The 24,205-nt window shown below is 36.8% G+C and overlaps 1 protein-coding gene and 1 pseudogene across 2 annotated transcripts in view; both read right to left on the minus strand.

Annotated features, from left to right (window-relative positions):
• Positions 1-24,205, minus strand: part of CHUK (component of inhibitor of nuclear factor kappa B kinase complex) — a 41,353-nt gene that overhangs the window by 8,706 nt on the left and 8,442 nt on the right. For both annotated transcript variants that reach the window (XM_063101995.1, XM_063101994.1), the window contains exons 9-16: positions 23,646-23,781; positions 14,960-15,154; positions 13,773-13,875; positions 9,743-9,866; positions 9,185-9,336; positions 4,465-4,526; positions 3,379-3,488; positions 2,497-2,546 (exon numbers count right to left, since the gene is read on the minus strand). In XM_063101995.1, the coding sequence (XP_062958065.1) occupies positions 2,497-2,546; positions 3,379-3,488; positions 4,465-4,526; positions 9,185-9,336; positions 9,743-9,866; positions 13,773-13,875; positions 14,960-15,154; positions 23,646-23,781 (932 nt within the window). The remainder of the gene's footprint in view (positions 1-2,496; positions 2,547-3,378; positions 3,489-4,464; positions 4,527-9,184; positions 9,337-9,742; positions 9,867-13,772; positions 13,876-14,959; positions 15,155-23,645; positions 23,782-24,205) is intronic.
• LOC134382471 (protein LSM14 homolog A-like) lies at positions 6,239-7,583 on the minus strand (annotated as a pseudogene).

Raw genomic sequence — 24,205 nt, forward strand, 5'->3', positions numbered from 1 at the left:
ACACCAATGCTTTTATACCATCAGTGAAAATGTCAACATGGTGAAAAAGGCAAATAACATCTTAGTATTAACAAAATGGCTTTGACCTCATACTCTGTAAAAGTTTCAGGGATCCTCAGAGGTCCATGAGCCACACTTTGAGAACTGCTGGTCTAGACTTAACTTCTCTATTTCCTCCTGTCCCATTCCCTCGGGAGCCCACTAGTCTGGCTTCTATTCTCAGAAGGCCATTATATATTACAAGGGCACCAGTGATGTCCCAATTGCTAAGTCCAGTAAATATTTTCACTGTTTATCACTTTCATTATCTACACCTCTGCAGTATTTCACTCAACTATCACTTTCTCCTTGAAACTCTATCCCATTTCTAGCATACCATTCCCTCTACAATTTCTGGCCATTTCTCAATCTTCTTTGCAGGCTCCTCTGCTTCTACCCACTTTGTACATGTTGGTATTCCCTAGGATTCCAAACTTGGCTTTCTTACTCATCCTGCCTTTTCAGGATGATCTCTTCACTCCTATGGCTGATTACTTTCAAAACAGCTATCTACCCCAGACCTCTCTACTAAATCTATATACGTATGTATGTGTATATATATTGTGTGTGTTTTTATATATACATGCACATACATACATATGTAAAACTATGTATTAGACATGTCCAATCGAATGTCCTACTGACACCTCAACATCAACATGTACAAAAATGAATTCATCTTCTTTTCGCATCAAGTCTGTCATTCTTTCTGTATTTCCTATCATGATGAATGGTCCTGCCATGTACTCAGCTACCCTAGCCAGAAACTTGGGAGGTATCCATGACTCCCCACCTAACCCCCAGCCATCCATATTCAATCTATCATCCAACACTATCAGTTCTATCTTCTAAATATTTCTGTTGCCCTTACCGTTTCTTCACCTCACAGCCACAGTTCAGGCTCTCTGCCTTAGTAGGTCACCCTGTACTAAGCTATATTTATTCCAACAACTTCGTAAGTGATGCCCTATCTCTAGCCTAGCCACACTTTAACCCATTATCCACAATGCCACCAGCAGCATTTCTAAAATGCTGATCTGATCATGTCATTCCCCTGATTTAAACTGTTTAGGGCTTCTCTTTATCATCATGATGAAATCCAAACTTTTCACTATGACATACCAAATCCTTTATGATCCAGTCATCTCTCTCTCTCCTTCTAAAACACTGCACTGCATTCATACTTCATTTCCTCAAACATGCTAAGTGCTACATGTACATGTCTTTACATATTTATACTCATATATATGAGAGCCCACCTCATTTCACCTAGCTACTGCTACTTATCTTAAGGCTCAACTCAGATGTCATCTCTTGCAGGAAACCTCCTCTAACCTTCACTGACCCCCCAGTCACAGTTAGGGGCCTGTCTTATATGTTTGTAGAAATAAACTTAAATTGTACTACAATAAAAACCGGAGTAAGACATAATAATGTTATTTTTAAAATACAGTTTCATATGTATATTAATTAGCATGTGTTGCTATGAGTTTGCAAATTTTAAAATGTAAAACGTATCATTTTTTACAATTTAAGTATATTACATATTAGGGCTGAAGCTTCATTTTTTATTTCTTCCGTGACCCTTCAGAACAAATAAATTTTTAACTAAATGATAGAATCTTGCAGATACATAATACTTTATAGTTTTCAAAGCATTTTTACAAACATCCTCTTAAGGCTACAACATCCACATTGCAACAACATACTCACTGAGTTAGGAAAGCTAGGTTTCAACCCAACTTTGCAGGAGGGGAAAATGAGATACAGGAAAATTTGCTTAAGGTTGCTTAGTCAGTAAAGTACCCAATCTAGAATTCAAGCCTTCTGATTCTCAATCTAGCACTCTTTCCAGCAGATGATGATCTATATTTAGCAGATATTCAACAGGAATTGTTTTGCCAATGAAACAAGCAATCAGTGACCATTGCAGATGAAAGCATCATTTTCAAGGTAAACTGCTTGGCCCTTGATATGGGCCTTCCTTCTAATATATAACCCACTGCATTAAATCTTTCCAAACTCTCTAATTGTAAGCAGAGATCGATTTTTTTCCCATTTTTCCATACATTGTCTTGCTTCCTCTTCTTTGAGTTCCTTTTTCTCTCTTCCATTTTGTCCTTTCAGTTCATTTTTAAAAACTTTTCCACCTAATTTCCTCATTTTGGGGGGGGCGGGGGGATGCTTGCTGGTATAAGGATCCCAAACCCTTGATCTTGGTGTTACAAGGTGGTGCTCTAACCAACTGAGCTAATTGGCCAGCTCCCTTTCTAATCTCTTAAATTCTCATAAACTTAAAGCTATTATACTATAAATGTCTCAATGGCAATACCAAAACTGGAATTATTCTGTACCTTTTTAAAAATTAAATATTTAAAAATTTATAACCTCCCAAATGTGTTAAGCTAGTGATAGTTTTCTAAAATACCTTCAAGTATTGTGATAGAAGCATCTTACCTGAAGTTCTGTGCTTTAACTGCTTATATAGATCAATGGCACGCTGTTCTCTACAAAAGAGAAAACATGCTTCTATATGTGACAGTAATTTTAATGATTCCAGTAACCCACAACTTGAAATGAACAATATTGGTTATAGTCATGTGCTGCATAATGACATTTTGGTCAATGACAGACCACATATGTGACAGTGGTCCCATAAGATTATAATGGAGCTGGAGTTGTGTAGTAGGCTATACCATCTAGGTTTGTGTAAGTATACTCTATGATGTTTGCATGATGAAATTACCTAATGATGCATTTCTTAGAATGTATCCCTGTTAAGTGATGCTTTACATATTGTCGATGAATATTTTACAGAGGATTTCATTCAGTAATAAGTAAGAACTATAGAAGTTCTTAAAATGTAAAGTTTAATATACTTCATATCTGCGCTGATCTACTACTACAAATATATCATCCTTGCACAAGAAACACTTAAACAGGCAAAAATTATGGCCTGTGACTAAAGAAAAAAATCTGAAGTTTCTAATCTAGACACGTAGGAAGTTAACCTCATTCAGGGCATTTAGGAGGCAATACCTTGGACTAGAAGTATAGTAAGTAGGGAAATAGTTTGTAACTTAGATATACTTGGAAAATTCTTAAAATTCACATGAAAAAGATTAAAAAAGCAAAGAAGTTCAACCCAAAGAGTTATTTCCAAAATTTTCTATAATTAAGAAAAAGCTTTCTTTTTAAATATGATGCCAATACTTCTAGGGAAAAGAAAACTATAGAAAAGAACCACACAGAGGCTTCATTTGCCACATGTAAACAGAAAGAACAATCTGCTACAAAAAATTACAGATATCAAGACCAACAACACAAGTACATCCTTACAGAGATTCCATCAAGTCACCCTGGCGTCTTCCATAGGGGCTCTTCTGTAGCTCCATGATTTCAGTGTGCAAGGACATAATCTGATCCTCAAGGTATCCAATGACACCAACCTAAATATGATGGAAACACAAAGGAAATGACAGGCTTGCCACTATACAATAATGAAACAAAACTCAGACCTTAAGGATAGTTAATGACTTGCTGGTAGTAAGATAACTAATTTAATATGAAACTGATTTTGCTAAAGCCTTTTTATCCTTCAGATTCTGACACTTAATCTTTCACATAGGAACATACTTATTTCTGTGCTTCTCTCCAGACAACAGTAATCTACTGGGATTTGCTTTTCTTCTAAAGAATCAAAAAGGTAGAGGTGTCACTAACAAGACAGAAAAAGTGGCTACCAAAACCATCGGTATTACCTGCATCTCAGCTCTATGATTTCCATTGCCTCTTGTTCCCAACTGCTTTGAATAAGGACACAGAAAGATAAAGATGCTGGATTTCCCACCCCAGGATACCAACTGTCCCACTCATTCCTTAGGGTAAGTACTGGTATCAAAGAGAGTAAAATCTAGGACCATGGGCAGATAAGGAAGGAATCTGCCATTTGGAGAATGACCTATACCTAGAGAGACCATATAATTTACTGGCCAAACCAGCATAATTTTGAAAGTGAAGGGGAGAACTATTGATAATTATGACAAGATATCAGGTATAAACCAGGACTGTCCTAGGTAAGCCAGAATGTACAGCCATCCTATCTAAACCAATCACAAATAGCAATTTTAAAAAAAGATAATAGCAATAACTACCACTTATTACTGACTTCCATTTGATCTTTATAACCCTACTAGCAAAGGTACTGTCCCCACAATACCATATGGAAACTCAATCTCAGTGAGGCTAAATAATTTGCCCAAAGCCCTAGTTTTTATCTACTATGGTACCTCTATCTACACAAAGCATCTCCTAGATATTAATCTGAAATTTGGGAATATACTCTTTATATTCCAAAACCAAGGACAATTTCTAAAGGAGACATCAAGAATTAATAAGCACACAGAATGAGCTCAGTGATTTTACCTCAGCATAGTGGATGGCCTTTTCTTCCATTTCTTTCCATGCTTTTAGCATTTTTTCTGAAGCTTAAAAAGAAAAGTTAAAATCAGTTATCTCAGGAGTAACTCTAGCTTTAATTTCTGATGTAACTGCCTCCTTGCCATATCAACATAAAAGATGTGTTATGGGTTAAATTGTGTCCCCCCAAAAGACATGTTGAACTCCTACCCCCTATACCTCAGAATGTGACCTTATTTGGAAACAAAGTTGTTACAGATGTAATTAATACTCATACTGGAGTAGGGTGGACCCTTAATCCAGTATGACTAGTGTCCTTATAAGAGAAGACCTATTGGACAGCTGCCAAAAAAAAAAAAAAAAAAAAGAATAGACAAGACACAGGAATTTAGATACAAGGAGAGAATGCCATGTGACAACTGAGACAGAGATTAAAGTGCTGTAGCTGCGAGCCTAGGAATGCCAAGAATTGTTGGCAAACCACAAGAAGCTAGGAAGAGGCAAGAAGGATTCTCCCCAACAGGTTTCAGAGGAATTAGCCCTGTCAACACCTTGATTTTGGACTTTCAGCCTCCAGAACTTTGAGACAACAAAGTTTTTTTTTTTCTGCTGACCTTAAAATGTTTATCCTTTCAAAAGTTAGTTGCTTTTAACACAGCTATGCAAAGTTCTTAATGTTTCTTTGGCAATGGAGTATAATGGAATTTTACAACTATATAAAAAAGTTACCTTTGCCTAAGAAATAATATTTACTGTGTGTACACAGTTGACTGACAAAATTCTTTATCATCCAGCACCCTAATTAATTGACAAAATAAGCTACCTTATATTAAAGGATTTCCAAAAAGAAAGAGAGAAAGATATAGTTATAGACACACAAACAGCAGACACAACTTTCTGTGTCTCAAAACACAGTATCATGGCCCTTTCTGCAGGCAACTTGCAATAATTACTAAATACAATTTAGTGATAAGAAAAACCCTTTCAGTGATGAAAAATGCTTACGTACCACTGAAGTACTGCTTTAGTTTAACTATACGTAATAAATTACTTCACCCTCTGCTATTTCAAATATATTTAATGATCTTTTTTTTTTTTTTTTTTTTTAAAGATGACCGGTGAGGGAATCTTAACCCTTGGCTTGGTGTTGTCAGCACCATGCTCACCAAAGTGAGCCAACCGGCCATCCATATATAGGATCCGAACCCGTGGCCTTGGTGTTCTCAGCACTGCACTCTCCCAAGTGAACCACGGGCCAGCCCTTTTAATGATCATTTTTTAAGATGAGCCTTCTTCCCCCCAAAAGTAACTGCACTGTATATTTGAAATTAAGCTGAAAAACAAATAAACAAAAACCAATGCTGGTGACAAATATACAGCAAATTCACTTCATTCTTTTTTCTGCATAGTACATTTTCTTTATTGGTTATGAATATTCATGAGATACAAAGCTGACTGTCACTACTCATGCCCAAATGTGATGGCCAGATCCACACTGGCAGCATGCCCATTACTACGAATTGCGATTATACCCTGTGTCCCCCACCCAATTATCCCCTACTTCCTCATTCTTCACAAAGACTGAAACCAATTTCCAGGACCATGAAAAGCTAGAAATTCACCTACTTTTACTTAGATTTTTTGGGTTTTTTGGTTTGTTTTTGGCAGCTGGCCAGTAGGGGGATCCGAACCCTTGACCTTGGTGTTACAAGGTGGTGCTCTAACCAACTCAGCTAACTGGCTAGCCCAAATTTAACTATATTTAAGACTTATTTGTAGATTATGCAGCAACTCTGTTGTCTTTTCTGTATTGAAAATCTGCAAACTCTCTGCCCCCAAGCCATCATCTGAATCCACCATGAAATCCTTGAGAGGTGGTGAAGGTACCACCTCTGCTGCCACCATGCCCTCTGCCACCACAAAAACCCAGACCTCCTCTGCCTCTGTATCTGTCACGGCCACAGTTTGGACGAAGTAGGATTCCAAATATTTCAGCATTTAATCTTTCTTCAGCCCAGGTTGGTCTTCGTTCTCTATTATCATCACAAGAAATATTACCAAGGAAGGATTTAGTTTTGTCATAATAGCAATTAGGTCCAAGTGGATCTTATCCATCAACATTTCCTTCATTGTTTTGGGTATCAACTCCTGAGTCTCCTTTATCTTCACCATTTACAGGTTTCTCCTGTTTCTTAAATTTATTATGAAACTCTCTTGTCAATCTCCTCCTTGTTAAATTGTTCATTTGCACTTTCAAAGTCAGTCTTTCTCAAATTTCATTAGGCTATCTTGCCAAATACCAAATCTCTTGCCACCTTGATGACCTTCACACCCTCTCCTTAGAGCTGAAGGAGCACCTGCAGCTACTTGTCTCTTGCTATCATTTCTGAGTTGCTCATTTTCTTGAAAGTTTGTGTATGTACTTCAGTTTGGCTGTGCTCTTGATTCTCTATTGCTTTTTGGCTGGTAGATGGCAATGGCCTGGTTGATACAAGGCTCCTTCTCCCAATGGTGCTGAAGCAGATAAGTGAGCCGAGGCAGTATGTACTGCTTGTTCAATAGTTGGGCTTTTTCTCAAAGGGTCTAGGGCTTGAACAATCTTGAGTTAACTGTTTTTAGAGATCTTGTATCCTGTGTAAAGGCAGAACCAAGTGCACTACTTTGGGATAAGGTACCGCTATTTGATGTTTCTGTCCCAAAGGATGTCAAGGAGCTTCCAGCAACACCAACACCACCAAACTGCCACCTGAGTAATGAACTTGGACTGAATTGACTGTACGTCAGCATCCTGCCAAAAGTTCCAAAGGAACCCACTAACTGGAATGAAGTAGATGAGTCTAGTGAAGACTGAACATAGCTGGGCCCTGAGGCAAAGGACATTGTGGTTTTGGTGGCTCACAAACAATAAGGTCTTTAATACCAATCCCTTGGAATATAATGTATTCAAAGACTTCATCTCAAGGTGGAGGATCTGTTGGTCTATCTTCTGTACCAAACGATCAAACTTTGGCGAGGGCTATGGTGGAGTTCACAGTGTCAATGGTGTAGAGGATGCCCTTATAGACGATCTCCGCCTTGCAGATGAGGCTGATCTTGCTGCCGATGTAAGGGGTGCCCCGGCTCATGGAGCCGCTGGGGGCTGCTCTGAGAGAGGCAGAAACCATGCCACTGTGGCTGTTCCACTGACACCTACAGCAGCCGCCTCAGACCCATCATGGCAGTGCCACCAAATTTCTGTTGTTTTAAGCCACCCAGCTTACAATATTTTCTTATGGAAGGCCAAGGAAACTAATACATGGTTTTCTCTTTAAAAAAAATTTTTTTACAGTAATACTTGAACATGATTTTTTAAAAAAGCAAATACTATAAAAGCATATAAAAAGAAAAGACTCTTCCTCCTGTCTACCTTGCACCCCAAGGAATCTTATTACTATGATTATTTGTTATATAGACATACCCTAATCCCTCAAAACTGAAACCATCTATAAACAGTTTTTTTTTCCCCATAACTTAAAACATCACTGCCAATTAAAGACCCAGGTGATCTTTTAATATCAGCACATAGAGATCTACCTCATTCTTTTTTAACCGTTCTATAATATGCCTTTGACAAGTCAAATATATTTTAATAAAATAATTATAATGTTTGGTCATTCACCAGAATGCCCATAATACATCAATAGAACTAAAACATCAGTCATAGAACCAGCTCTGAAGAGTAAATGTATTCACCCAACTGGACTCTGTTGATCATTTATTCTGAGATACACATACCTTGCTCAGGACAAGTGTACAAACAATATTTGTTTCCTGAAAAAGGATTTGTTTCATGAAAGAAAACAGAAATGCTGGTGGTAACCCCTTCACTCTACTTGAATTTTAACTCTGCTTTTTATATTTCCTTGGTATATCTAAAGGGAGATAAGTTCCAAATACTAAAACTTTGGAGACTGTGTACAATAAACAACAGTAGGACTCCATAGTAGGTGGTTTGGAAAGAAACATATTTCTTGGAAAGAAACATCCTTGGTATTATTTGTGTTGTTTATAGGAAGATAAGTAGTTTGTCCATTTGGGCTGCTATTAAAAAAAAAAAAAACTATAGACTGGGTGGCATATAAACAACAGAAATTTATTTCTCACAGTTCTGGAGTATGGGAAGTCCAAGCTTGGTGTCTGGTGAGGGCCTGCTTTCTTTTTCATTGATGTCTTCTCACTGTGTCCTCACATGGCAGAAGGGGTAAGGGATCTCATTCAGGCCTCTTTTATAAGGACACTAATCTCATTCATGAGTGCTCCACTCTCAAGACCTAATTAATCACCTCCTGAAGGCCTCAGCTTTCAATACCATCACCTTGGGGGTCAGAATTTCAACATATGAATTTTGAGGGGACACACACATTCAGTCTACAGCACTAGCTAAGAAATTACCCCAGATACATTTTGTATACAAAAAATGAGGTTTTAAATTCAGATTCTTAAATTATTTCTGTATTTTTCTGGAGCTAAATAATTTTAGTCCAATTGTAAAACTAAGTTGTCAACTAGGGGATTTAAAAAAAGAGCTGACATTCAAAACAAACATGGTTTGTGATGATTTAAGTTGTCTTGTCTCTTGTTCTAATGTGAATGTAAGTGAAACAACTGGCTATGAGTCAAGAAGGCAAAAGAAAGAAGCCTTCAAGAGATTAGACATTCCTTTCAAATACATTACCCAGACACTTACATATCCCATAAGTCATCTGCTCACTATATCTCTCCAAGTCAAGCTGAATGCTTTTGTGAAAAAACTCCAATTTAGCTTTCAGTTGCTGTGATGCTGAGATCAAAGTGTTCTTCATTTTTGTCAAGTTAGCATTATACCTAAGAAGACTTAACCTAAACCATAGCAAAAAAATAAAGAATAAAGGATATCGTCAGCATGCAGAAACATGCATAAAAATTTAAAAATATAAACTGCCACAAGCCCAAAGCCTAAGTTTATATTATCAATCTACAAGAAATAGCTGATCTCTAGAATCTGGTCTCTAAAGACTTACTGCCTGTGATATTCTATGATAAACAATGTTCTTATACTAGGATTGTTCAGGAACTACTACTCTCAAGCCATTGCAATTGGATGGTTTCAGACAGTTAGTAAAAATTCCACAAGTCTGATCAAAATATTACATTTCAAATTGGCCCAATATATTAGTAATACATGGAATATTGATTACTGAAAACTGGCAAGATTGTTTCTTGACTACACATGGCATTGTGCTTATAAACAACAGAATCCACTTACATTGCTGCTCTTTGTCCCTGAAAGAGCCTGCTGTAGTCTTCTTTTAGCCCAGACACATAGTGCACTGCTTCAGCCCATACTTTACGCAGCTGTACAACTGGAAGCTGTATTTTGCTGTCCTGTACTACAAGCAAGAAGATGAAAGAAAGGAGAAGGGAATTACTTTTCAAGATTTTAGAATTTATCTATCATTCTCTGTGATCTGAACACACAAATAGCATTCCCAGATATGATAGAAACTGACACTAGAAAGAACCACTTGTTATGATTTAATTCAGTTCAGTACTGAGCACCTGCAATATACAAGCTCTGCTCCAGATACAAGGAAAAATAAAAATGAATGACATAATCAGTACCCTCACAGAGCATAAGATTATTCCTATATCTGTCTTTTTCTTGCTTCTCTCCAACCTGGAACACTCTCTTCCTCTCTGTTAATCCAAATTCTTTATTTCTTTTAAGTTCTAAATCAGATCCCATTTCCTCCACAATACACCATCGTCTTTCCTATTTCTGAATAATAAATTTCATTGCCTGGACCACCAGCCCAGCCTCAAGAAAATATACGAGGGGGCCAGCCCTGTGGCTCACTCGGGAGAGTGCGGCGCTGGTAACGCCGAGGCTGTGGGTTCGGATCCTATATGGGGATTACCAGTGCGCTCACTGGCTGAGCGTGGTGCAGACCACACTGTGCCACGGGTTGCGATCCCCTTACCGGTCAGAAAAAAAAAAAAAAAAAGAAAATATATGAGGGTACTTCAAAAAGTTCATGGAGGGCTGGCAGGTTCATTCGCTTAGTTAGAGCGTGATGCTCTAACACCAAGGTCACAAGGTTAAGGGTTCAGGTCTCTACCAGCCAGCAATAAACAAACAAAAAGTTCGTGGAAAGATGCATATTATTTATTTATTTTGGGGGTACGGGCAGCTGGCCAGTACAGGGATCAAACCCTAGACCTTGGTGTTTTCAGTACCATGCTCTAACTGAACTAACTGGCCAGCCCTCATATTATCTTTTAATTCTACTTTTCCACAAACTTTTTGAACTACCCTCATACAGGTAAATGGCAGTTTAATAAGGTATGCTTTCTTCAATGTCAGACTTAGAAATTCCATTTTATGGGGCTGGCCAGTTAGCTCAGTTGGTTAGAGTGTGGTGTTAAAACACCACGGTCAAGGGTTCAGATTCCTACACCGACCAACCACAAAAAAAAAAGAAAGAAAATTCCATTTTAACATCCTGAAATTCTCCTACATTTAAAATGACAAGTATATTCTCTGTTATTCTTTTCCAGTGTTAAGGTTTCCAATGAAAACCTTCAGAGAAAGGTTAAGCAAAACTTACTACACAAGTGTTCATAATGAGAAAACACATTATCTGAAGCAGACTTTAAAAAAACAAAGCTATATATCTGGAAAAATCTTTGCCTTCCTTAATAATTATTAATAGCTTCAATTAACCTTTATTTGATTCTCATGTACCCACACTTCCTCCTGTGGCTTCTTACAATAGACAAAAAAATAAAAAATAAAAATTAATCATTCAAAAAAAAAAAACGGTCTGGGGGAGGGAAGCCTGACTCCCACCCCCCAAATCATATACTTTAAAAAATAAAGTCTGAAAGAGCCTAAAAGAAATGATACCGTAGTAGCAATGAGCACACCTAGTGCCCATATCTTGGCTTCTAATTCCATTTTCCAATAAAAGGAACCAGAGTTCCTTGGAGACATGGCTGATTCTAGGACAGGGGCAAGTAACACAAGATGAACCTACAGTATTTTGTAGTATCAGAATGTAAGGAAGTGCTAAGAAATAAAAAAAAAGACAACTCACTGATGGGGGCATGTAAAAGAGGTAGAGGAGCTAACTGATAGAACGCCTAATGGCCAAAGCTGGAACAATTTGAGCAACAAAATAAACTAGTATTGGATTATAATCCAAAGTACAATATAAATATCCTTGAGTCCATACTGATATAAATAAATAATTGGATAAATTAATATGTGGGAGAGAAGAGACAAATTTCCTGTGCAGAAGAATTCCAGTTAATTATGTAGATACTCTACTCTAAAGGAAGGGAGCATAAACTCCCTACTCTTTTTTTTTTTCTCTAAAGATAGGGGATCTTAACCCTTGACTTGGTGTTGTCAGCACCAAGCTCACCCAGTGACCTACCCGGCCATCCCTATATGGGATCCAAACCCGTGGCCTTGGTATCAGCACCACACTCTCCCAAGTGAGTCACGGGCCGGCCCCAAACTCCCTACTCCTTAAGTGTAGGGTATGCATGGTGACTTCTTTCCAAAGAATATACAATGGAAAAAGGGAAAAAAGATTAAACTTGACAGTGGAGAAACCTGACCGACACTACCTTAGCCAAGTGATCAAGGTCAACACCAACAATCATAAATCATGTTGGTGTATGTATGCTTTATATGTGATAGAAATGTCATTTTACTTGTGTGATCTTTCTCTCAAAAGCCCATAATCTCAGTCTACTCATGAGGAAAAAAAAAATAAGACAAATTCCAATAGAGAGGCATCCAACAAAATACTTGACCAATACTCCTCAGAACTGTCAAGGTAATCAAAAACAAGGAAAGTCTAAGAAATTGTCACAGCCAAGAGGAGCCTAAGAAGACATGACAACTAAATGACAAGACATGGCAATAATCCTGGATGGGATCTTAGATTAGAAAAAGGGCATTAGGTAAAAACTAAGGAAATATGAATAAAGTATGAACTTTAGTTAATAATAACATATTGGTTCATTAATTGTAATACATGTACCATACTAATGATAGGATGTTAACAGTAGGGGAAACTATATGTGTGAGAAAGGCGGGTTACATGAGAACTCTGTACTATATGCTCAATTTCCCTGTAAATCTAAAACTGTTCTAAAAAATGTTTATTAGTAAAAAAATTAAAAATAAAAAAGTAAACTCTGGGGAAGGGATGATTGACTGGAAAGAGACATGAGGGAACTTTCTGAGGTAAAAGAAATGTTCTATATCTTGATTGTGTTATGGATTACAGAGGTATACATTTGCCAAAAATCATGGAACTATGCGATCTGTGCATTTCTCTATAAAGTACATAAACTATACCTCAATTTTAAAAAATTCAAAAGAAAATAAATAGGTAACAGAGAGGAAAGATTACATACAGTAGTCTCCCCTTATCCATGGGAGATACATTCCAACATCCCCAGTGGATACCTGAAAACGTTGATAGTACCAAACCCTATACATACCATGTTTTTTTGATCTGATAACCAAGAAGGCTATTAAGTGCTAACAGGCGGGCAGCGTATACAGCATAGATACGCTGGTCAAAGGGATGATTCACATCTGTGGTTGGATGGAGTGGGACAGAGTAAGACTTCCTTAAGCTATTCAGAACAGTGGGCAATTTAAAACATAAATTGTTTACTTCTGGAATTTTCCATTTAATATTTTCGGACTGTAGTTGATCACAGGATAACTGGAACCTCAGAAAGGTGAATCATGGACAAAGGGGAACTATTATATATTTTAGCCCCTATGCCCAATTTTGTTCTTGATTTTACAATTCTGAGCTTAATTTTAGTTTGGGTAGCCATAAATTGATCAAATACTTAACTTCTTCAAAACAAAAGAATAATTTTCACAGGATAAATTAAAACATTTGAACATCAAACAGTATTCATAGAATAAAGTGAAATAAATATTTGAGCATGCCTAGATAATGAAGATACAATTAAAAAGTAGGTTTAATTAACAGTTGAGTTTCATTCTCCTATCTGTGAGAGTACTATCCTCAGGAAAGTAAGTCATCTACTAAGTGAGGAATAAGGTGGTGATTTTAAATTTGCCTTTTCACCTTCCAAACTACATAAATCTATTTTTTTTTTTTTTTACCACAAATAGAAACCTTAAGTGTGAGAGATATAGAACAGAAACATCAAAATACCATTTCTACTAATCATGTTGAGAGTCAAAATTGTATTACTTCAAGTTTAAACTTAGTCACTAAATAAATTTTACTTACCAATATAATTTACACAATCAGATAAACTTCTGGAAGCAAATGGCCCTTCATATACAGTCTTACTTTTATCAAACAAATAAACCATATAGCTATCACAGCCTCTCTGAAAAAGAAACAAACAATTAAAACTTTGCTCAAATATCCTTGAAAATCCTAGGTTCCCTAAATACTGAAGAACCAGATTTGCAAATTAACAAATTCAATGTCCATTAGCATACATCTTACAGATTTAAGGTATAAACGTTTGCTTAGGAAAAAAAAACTTTAGCATGGGCTAAAGTGAAAAACCATCACCAGACCCTCAAAAGAACAACTTCAAAAAGACATATATCCATACAATAAAAATACTGTTCAGTAATCAAAAAGAAAAAAGTACTGATACATGCTAAAACATGGATAACCCTCAAAAATATAATGTTAAGTGAAATAAGTCAGACACAAGAGTCTACATATTGTATGTTTCCATTTATAGAAGATGTTCAGAAAAGGCAAATCTATAGAGATAGATTAGTGGTTGTGTGGGATGGGCAGAATGGAGATTAACAGTTAATGGACATGAGGGATCTTATTGAGATAGAAATGTTTTTAAACTGATTTATGGTGATGGTTGCACAATTTGGTAAATTTGCTAAAAAAATCACTGAACTGTGCACTTGAAATGGGTGAATTATATGATATGTAAAATATGACTCAATAAAGTCATAAGAAGAAAAATGAAAAAAAAAAATAACCACAATCATATTTTACCACCCATGTATTCTCTGGCAGGACTTATGAGACCGTTAGTCTAATTTCAAGGTTCTAGGCTTCAAATACAAGAAGAAAAAGAAAGTGGGAGGAAAGAACTAGCACCAAAGAGAAAGTTGTTCAGAATTCAAAAGAACAAGTGTTTCACTTCTATCTTGTTCACCTTGGAAACCAATGATAAGAGTCACAAGTAGAACAAAACTAAAAGAATTATTATAAGATGTGCACCACCTCCAAGGGATTGCAAATATCCATCAAAAAATGCGGGTGGGCTGGTCGCTTAGTTCAGTTGGTTAGAGTGTGGTACTATAACACCAAGGTCAAGGGTTTGTATCCCCATACTGGCCAGCACCCAAACAAAAAAAAAAAAAAATGAGGGGCACACAATCTCTCTATACAAAAAGATTTCTTATACTATAGGTATATTAGAATTCTCTTACAACTCCATCTAGAACACATTGAGAGGCTGGTTTTCGAGGATCCAGAGAAATTCCCATCTCTGAAAGAAGCTCTTGAGAACCAGTATTTATTCCAGTTTCATGCTCAATACGAGATTGTAGTGAATGAAGACTTTCATCAGGTGGTAACAGAAAAGAAATTATCTTTGCAGAAGTCATATTTAGGATGTGTACTATCTGTATAAATAAGAGAAAAGATATATTTATCAGTTGCTACTTTGAAGACTCAGTGCAATATTCTAAAAGGGGAATATGAGCAAAAGGCCTTATTTCTACACTAAACAAGGTTCACTCAGTCTCCAGTGAGATCTTCTATAATTATAAAATGACATTCTGAAAACTGAAGAATAGTTTACTTTTCTACTACAATAGATCTTAGTTCCAACAAATAAAATTTGAAAGTTCTAGGGATAAGCAAAATCAAGAAATAAAAATCCCAATTTAAAAAAACAACATTTATTTATTTTGAGAAACATTATCATAGACCTAGAAGGAAACATTCCCATTTATGAAGTAACTAATAGATGCCAATCACAGAGTTAAGTGCTTTCACATAACATCCCCATTAATTAGATCTTCTAACACCATTTTAGCAGAGAGAGAAACCAGAGCTCTAAGAAGCTAAATAACTAGTAGAGCTTTGGTCTGATCTCCAATCTGTTGGACTACCTCATGTTTCCTTAAGAAATAACCATCCAACAGAAGAGCTACACTTCTCTTTAAACAGGAAAAAGCATTGTTATCCTCATAAAGCAACCAAATCCCTGAGGGGTGACTTGCCTGAGGGCCAAAAGTTAGATAAGAAAACAGTCTTATTACTTTAACCTAAAGCCCAGTGAAAGTAGCCTGATACAGGCCAAGTGAAAGTGAGGCTGAGTCAGGTGGGGCTCTACCCAGGTAACCAAGGATAGCTAGAGTTGAAGGTCAGTCTTTTGAACACTCTTCCTTCCACTGTCCTTAGATAAGCCACACAAAATTAATACCTATGTTTCTCCATACCTTACATTGACTTGTATATGCAAATGATTAAAATTATCTCTGCTGGAAATGCTTACTGCAAAGGTAAAGCATTAATCCAAGGCCACTATAATCTTTCCCTCTTAAAATACAAATCACAGCACCCCTCTCAACCCTGTGCATGCCTCACCTAGTTTCAACCATCATTTATATAGAGCCAATCTGGCTCATCTATAGCCCCCTCATAACCTCCTCCTCTGAAGTGTTTTATTTTTTGTCTTAAATTCTTCATTTTTTGACATATAAAAATTGTATATATTTAAGGTGTACAACTTGATGTTTTGATATACATTGTGAAATGATCACCAGATTTCAGCTAATTAACATATCTACTGCTTCTTTATAGTAACCATTTTTGTATCCTTTGATCATCACCACATTCCTCCCCTCCCCATCCCCCAACTTTGGCAACCGCCATCCTACTCTCTGCTTCTATGAGTTTAGCTATTTTAGATTTCACATATAAGTGAGATCATGCAGTATTTTTCTGTGTCTTGCTTATTTTACTTAACATAATGTCCTCTGGGTTCATCTGTGTTGTCCCAAATGGAAGAATTTCCTTCTTTTTAAAGGCTGAATAATATTCCATTGCTTATACACCACATTTTCTCTATCCATTCATCTGTCAAAGGAAATTTAGTTCATTTCCATCTTGGCTATTGTGAATAACATATGATACTGTGAATATGAGATAGCACATGGGAGTGCTAATTCTTCAAAAAACCATTTTCAATTCCTTTGGATATTTACCCAGAAGTGGGATTGATGGATCATATGGTGGTTCTACTTTTAATTTTTTGAGGAAACTCCGTGCTGTTCCCCATAATAGCTGTATGTACTAATTTACATTGCCACTAACTGTACAAGGGTTCCCCTTTTTCCACATCCCTGCCAACACTTGTTATCTTTTGCCTTTTCATAAGTAGCCATCCTAACAGGTGTAACGTTGTTGGAGTGAGCAGGACTGAAGCCACATTGGGACCTAAAACCACCTGGGTTGTGGTGGGGGGAGTTTTAAAAAGGACAGTTTTTTTCTCTCCACTCTTTCTTCCCACCCCCTGACTTTCTTATCTTGCTTGCTAAATAGGAAAACAAGGCTGAGAAGCTAATCAGTACTTTGCAAAGCTAACAGTTCTTTGAGACTTGTAGAGTTTTCAGAAGTGATCAAGGCCAAAAGACTGGAAGCTGACCTTGGGCACCAGCCAAGTCAACCAGAGCTCTGTGAAGCAAAAGTACACAAAAGACTTTACAGAAGAGTTGATTCCACTCTGGAGCAAATCAAAATCTTGCAGGCCCTCAGATAACAGCAAAGATGAGAACAAAAATCAGACGAGGCCTTGGTGAGACCCTGTACCTGACTCATAGACACGGACCCCCTGCAGCTCACGTACCCTTCCCTCCTACTTCTCGCTTCCCACGTTCCATTCTGTCAGCCCCCTCTTTAAAAACCCCTCAGTAAAAATGAGTCTTTGAGATGGCTTTAGCCTGGCCATTCTCCTTCAGATTTACTGGAGAGATTAGGTTAGCCTTAGCCTAACATCTCTCCTCAGGTCATTGGTATTCTTGAATAAAAGCTGACTTCCATTTTCACCAACATTTGACTTTTGCATGGTTTGCTTTTGTCTGGGAGCAGGCAGCTGGACCTGTGAATTTGGTAACAATTTGGGGAAGCCTCAGCCAGTAGCAGAGTGGCCCATGTAACAAGGTGATGTCTCATTGTGGTTCACTGTGGTTGTGATTTGCATTTCTCTGACTATTAGAGTTGTTGAGTACCTTTTCATACACCTGTTGGCCATCTGAATTTCTTCTTTTGAGAAGCATTCTTTGACCATTTTTTAATTGGGTTATTTGTATTTTTTATATTGAGTTGTATGAGTTCCTTATCATTTTGGATATTAAACCTTTATCAGACATATAGTTTGCAAATATTTTTCCCTATTCCACAGGTTACTTTCTCATTTTATTGTTTGTTTCCTTTGCTGTACAGAGCTTTTTAGTTTGAAGGGCCACTATTATTTCTACTTTAAAATCCTGACACAAATGCTCAAACTAAGTGGTGCTATAGAAATATCAAACTTTTTATAACCTGAAACTGATCATTTTTATGTAAATTCTAAATGTCAGAATAAGATTGCCAATATTTCTCTTTGAACACTATTAAGATTCTTTAATATATAATAACCTTTTATGTTAAAATGTGGGGAGGGAAGGAAATCTTCCAGGTTGACATGGATTTACAATACAAGTACAGTACCTGAGACTTTCCATGCCTTCCCAGTCTAGGCAGAATTCAAACTATGAAAGCTGCCACTAACAGCAATAGCAGAAACTTACGATGAAACCCTAAAGTGGATATTTACTTTCACACAAGGTATATGTCAAGGTAGGGTGAGTCATCATGGCATCCCACTACCACAGCTCTGAACCAGATGGGAGCAAAGAAAAGAAGAGGAAAAACAACCTAAATTTATCTTTTTCTTCACTCAAGTATTTAATGGGTATCTACTATGGTACATACTATTAAATATGTTGTGGTAGTGGTAGTGGGTATGCAAACTGAGTAACTTATGACCCTTGCCCTCCATATGATTATAGTCAAATAGAAGGAATTAAGATACACTAAGAGGGCTGGCCGGATAGCTCAGTTGGTTAGAGCACAGTGTTGTAACAACAAGGTCAAGGATTTGGATGACTTTACTGACCAGTTGTCAAAAAAAAAAAAAAAAAGATACATTAAAAGAACCAAAATACAAGGCAAAATGTGATAGGTATTAAAATCAATATAAAGTATTGCACAGATTCCAAAGAAGATTTCTTGGCAGGAGGAAGGGGGCACTTAATAAAGGAGGCACTCTTTGAATTAAGCTTTGAAAAAAAAGGAAGACTGGAATGAGAAAATATTGAAAGAAGAAAGATACTTTTAGGTAGAAAGCAGTTAGGTAGGCAGAGGCAGAGAGGTAAAAAGGGATGAGCATAATCAGAGAACACAAGCAATCCTGTTTAAATAAACCTAAAATGATATCCCCTTAGAGCATAATAGGAGATAAGGCAGGAAATACAGACTTATGATATGAGACCAAGACAGATTTTGATACCAATGTAATAGTTGTTTGACTTTATTCAGTAAGTGAAAAGGAACTATGGAAACCTTTCTAAATGAGAACCTGACAAGCTCAGATTTGTTCAAATATTGAAAAGACAAAGTTGATAAAATAATTGAGTATATAAATTGAAGAGAAAGGAATAGTCAAACAGCCAAAGTTTCCCACTTAGGTAACTGGAAAGGTGAAAGTGCAGATAAGAGGCATAGGAAAAGCTGTAGAAATAGATCTAACAGATAGAACAAATGTGTTCAGTTTTTAATAAATTCAGTCTTGGGTGCCAGTGGGACACCCAAGTACAGTTTCATAGCAGTTATAAATACTCAGCAGAAAAGTCACAACTGGGGAGATAAATTTGGGAATTATATATATGTAGTTTATAGGTAAAGCTATACAGCTGAAGAGATTGCCTAAGAAAAGGAAGAAAAAGTAATAGGAAAAAGAGAAAACCAAAGAGAGATTCTAAGGATATAATAACCTTTAAGGGCATGACAGAGGCAGAGAAGGAAAAGTCAAAAATTCTGATCCACCATTATCTTCAGTGGCAGGTTCTGTATACTTTTTTCAACTTTTCTACATATTTAAAGTTTTTCATAAAAAATAATTAGAAAAATATGTATGCAATCCATGTATGTTCTTGGTACCTTTGTCAAAGATCAGTTGGCTGTGACTACATGAGTTGATTTCTAGGTTCCCTATTTTGTTGCATGGGTCTGAGTATCTGTTTTTATGCCATGCTGTTTAGGTTACTATAGCTTTGTAGTATAATTTGAAGTCAGGTAGTGTAATGCCTATGGCTTTATTTTTTTTTTTTTTGCTCAGGATTGCTTTGGCTATTTGGGGTCTTTTTTTGTTCCACATGAATGTCAGGATTGTTTTTTCTATTTCTGTAAAGAATATCACTGGTATTTTGATGGGGATTGCATTGAATGTTTAGATCACTTTGGGTAGTGTGAACATTTTCATGATATTAATTCTTCCAGTCCATGAGTGATGGAGTTTGGATGTGTTGTTTCCTCCAAAACTCATGTGGAAATTTGATCTCCAATGTGGCAGTGTTGGAAACTGATTGAGTTGTGGGGGCAGATCTCTCATGAATGGATTAGTGCTCTCCCTAGGCAAGGGGGGATTAATGAGTGTGTTCTTGCTCTATTAGTTCCCACAAGAGCTAGTTTTTTTAAAAAGACCCTAGCACCTTCTCTCTCTTGCTTCCTCTCGCCATGTGATCTGCTTGTACCTGCCGCTTTCTGCCATGAGCAGAAGCAGCCTAAGGCCCGTGTCAGATGCAGCTGTCCCAGAATCGTAAGCCAAACAAACCTCTTTTCCTTATAAATTACCCAGTCTCAGGTATTTCTGTTACAGCAACACAAAATGGACTTATACAATCAGCATGGAATGCCTTTCCATCCTTTTGTGTCCTCTTTAATTTCTTTCACATCCATATGTAGAAGAATTAAACCAGACCTATACCTCTTGCCATATACCAAAATCAACTCAAAATGGATTAAAGACTTAAATATATGCCCTGAAATTATAAAACTCCTAAAAGAAAATGTAAGGGAAACACTTCAGGAAGTAGGACTGGGCAAAGACTTTGCGAACAAGACCCCAAAAGCACAGGCAACAAAAGAAAAACAAGTGGGATTATATCAAACTAAAAAGCTTCTGCACAGCAAAAGAAACAATTAACAGAGTGAAAAGACAATCTACAGAATGGGAGAAAATATTTGCAAACTATGCATCCAACAAGGGATTAATTATCCAGAATATACAAGGAACTCAAACAACTTAATAGTTAAAAAACAAGTAACTCAATTAAAAAGTGGGAAAAGGAGCTGAATAGGCATTTCTCAAAGGAAGATATACAAATGGATAACAGACACATGAAAAAATGCCCAACATCACTACGCATCAGAGAAATGCAAATCAAAACCACATTGAGATATCATCTTACCCCAGTTAGACTGGCTATTATCAAAAAGACAGAGAATAACAAATGCTGGTGAGGATGCAGAGAAAGGGAAACCCTCCTACATTGTTGGTGGGACTGTAAATTAGTGCAGCCACTATGGACAACATTATGGAGGTTCCTCAAACAACTACACATAGAACTGCCATAGGATCCAGCAATCCCACTGCTGGGAGTAAACCCAAAGGAATGAAAATCATGTCAAAGAGATACCTGCACTCCCATGTTTATGGCAGCTCTATTTACAATAGCCAAGAATTGGAACCAACCTAAATAACCATCAACAGACAAATGGATAAGGAAAATGTGGTATCCATACACAATAGAATACTACTCTGCCATAAAAAAGCATAACATTCTGCCATTTGCAGCAACATGGATGAAATTGGGGAAATTTACGTTAAGTGAAATAAGCTAGGCACAGAAAGAGAGAGAGCACATGTCCTCACGTATAAGTGGGAGCTAAAAAAAAAAAAGCAAGTAAAGAAAGATACAACAATCACAATAATTTGTTGAACTTTCAAAAAGAGAACAGAATGGAAGCCACCAGAGGTGGCAAAAGGGGAGGGAGAGGGGAGTTAATGAGAAATTAGTAAAGGGCCACAAAAATGACTACATTGTATAATGTTGAATATACCAGTTATCCTGATTTGTGCATCACATATTGCACACAGGTATTGAAATTCAATGCTGTACCCCACAGATATGTACAAGCAATTATGTTTCAATAACAAAAAAAAAAAAAGAAAAAGGAAAAATATGTACACAAACTCTCTAGATTGTTTTTTTAAAGAGAAACATTTCAGTAACTGTTTTGCTTTCTTTTTTAAATGGAATTCAAACAGACATCACTCCCTCCTTGCACAATATATATAAACACTTTAGAAAAATGACCTACATTAACACCAAGCTATTTTACATTTCATGCTTCTGTACCTTTGCTCATGATGCTCCCCTGCCTGTAAATCTCTTCCATCCGTACCCTTCCCTAAATCTTACTTATTCTTTAAAATCTAGTCCTATTATCATGTCTAGGAAGCATCCCTAAAGCCTGCTGAACTACTATGATTAGTAACCTATGCATACCTTATTCTGCAAAATCTCACAATAATGTTGATCCTTTGAGGGTGATATAACTGTCCCTGAGATAGAGAGGTAAATATTTGCTCAGACTCAGATATGTAAATAATGGTGCTGCAAACTGAACTAAAGTCTATAGACCACAAACCCCATTATGAGGATTCTTTCCTCATGCTCTATGACAAGCAGATGCTCACAGACCCCTTCAAAATAGAAAGGATGCTACAACTTCCATGACAAGTCCAAGAAAAACATCTGAGACATATGGTTCATGTACAAACAAAACGTTTCAGAGGCAACATAAAACTAAAAGGTGTCACCAAGCCCTGCTTTGCTAACACACTGAAGGATCATTTATTCCCTGGCACAGTAGAAGTAAACAAAATCAAGAAGCTAGATACCTTTTCAGTGTTGGCCAAGAATGACATCAACATGGCCTCAAGTTCCTATTTAATAAAGTATGCCAAGATAGATTAAAACCTTATATGATTATAGTTTCTCATTTCAATTTTAGAAACCCCATATACAAAGGAAAATCAATAAATACGGCAAGACTACAGATGAGAGTTGTTTCTGGGTGTACAGCATAACAGAACTTCTATACCTCATTCATATCAATGAATATTTACTAAGAACCTGATACATGCTCTGTACAGAATGTCAGGGTAGGGATAGGATGGGTGACTGTTAATAAAATTAGTAAAACAATCCCAGCATTGAAGAAGACAATCTATGTGAAGAGGCATGAGTGGAAGATAAGAAGTAATTAGAGAATACAGTAAATATGATTAAGTGACAAACTGTGTGGCAGAGACCATTTAAAGAAAAGGAGAGTCGAAGATAAGTCAGTATAGGTGAGGAGATGCACAGAAATAGAGATCATACTGGACAGAAGGACAGCATCTGCCAAAGCACAAGAAAGGATAATGGGTTTGACGGCAAGCTGGTCTTGGTTGAGTTAAAGATTAAGAGAAGCAGGTATGAGGCAAGCACTTGATTGGGATGCACCTGCATTGGGAAAGCCTCCCAAAAAGTCAAGCAGATCAGTTTAGACTTGATTTGGTAGGCCAAAAAAAAAAAAACCTATGTTAGTTTCTGGGAGAGAAGAATAAAAAAGCATTTTTGAAGACAAAAATGGGCAGTTCATGTTGCATGAACGATAGGATAGGGAGTAAGTACAGAGGCATGAGAGCCAAATAGGAGCCTTCCTCACCACACCAAATCCAGTATGATTAGACCCAAATGAATGAGGTGATAAATGGCACCATCATGGGAAGGGGAAAATCCAAAAGATACTTCAAAGGAGTTATCAACAAAGACCACTTAGAAACAAACTGAGAAAGCTTGCTAAAGAAATAAAAAAGCATCGGCTCTAACAATATCATTTTCTTTTTCAAAAAAACACAAGGAAAAGATTATTAAAATATATTTATGCCCATTTTCCAAATAAAGTTGTTAATTTCAATGCATATCTTACAAAGTAGACCCCATTAAAACTAACCTTCAAATTCAGAATGTGATCCATTAATACAAAACATCTTGGCTGCTTCAAAGTAAGATCAACAGGTCCCCCTCTCTGCTGAGGATCCCAGTTCAGCATCAACTGTAGCCAGTTTTCCATGGGTTCTACTATTAAACTAGAAAACGTATAAAATAGGGTAAAAATCATTATGTTCCAATTTTCCTTTAATATTGTTAAAAAGATGATTTTATAGGTTGTCCATTTCCTTTCCCATCATTTTTCTGTACCATTTTATATCTTACTCTCAAATAATTCACGAAATGACAAGAGACAAACTTTTTTCCATAAAAACCCAAAGACCCACATATGTAAGTTAGTTAACTCCAATAGATGAGTATACTTTCATCCTCCAAGGAACCTATTTACTTCATTATCCCAAGAGGCACTCGTCACAAGTGGCTACTGACATTGACTATTTATTTAAAATTCAGTTCCTCAGTCACACTAGCCAACTTTCAAGTGCTCAAAAGCCTCACGAGGCCAACACAGATATAGAACATTGCTATCACCACAAAAAGTTCTACTGGATAATGCTACCT

Source organism: Cynocephalus volans, chromosome 7, assembly GCF_027409185.1.
Source record: "Cynocephalus volans isolate mCynVol1 chromosome 7, mCynVol1.pri, whole genome shotgun sequence".
Taxonomy (NCBI): Eukaryota; Metazoa; Chordata; class Mammalia; order Dermoptera; family Cynocephalidae; genus Cynocephalus; species Cynocephalus volans.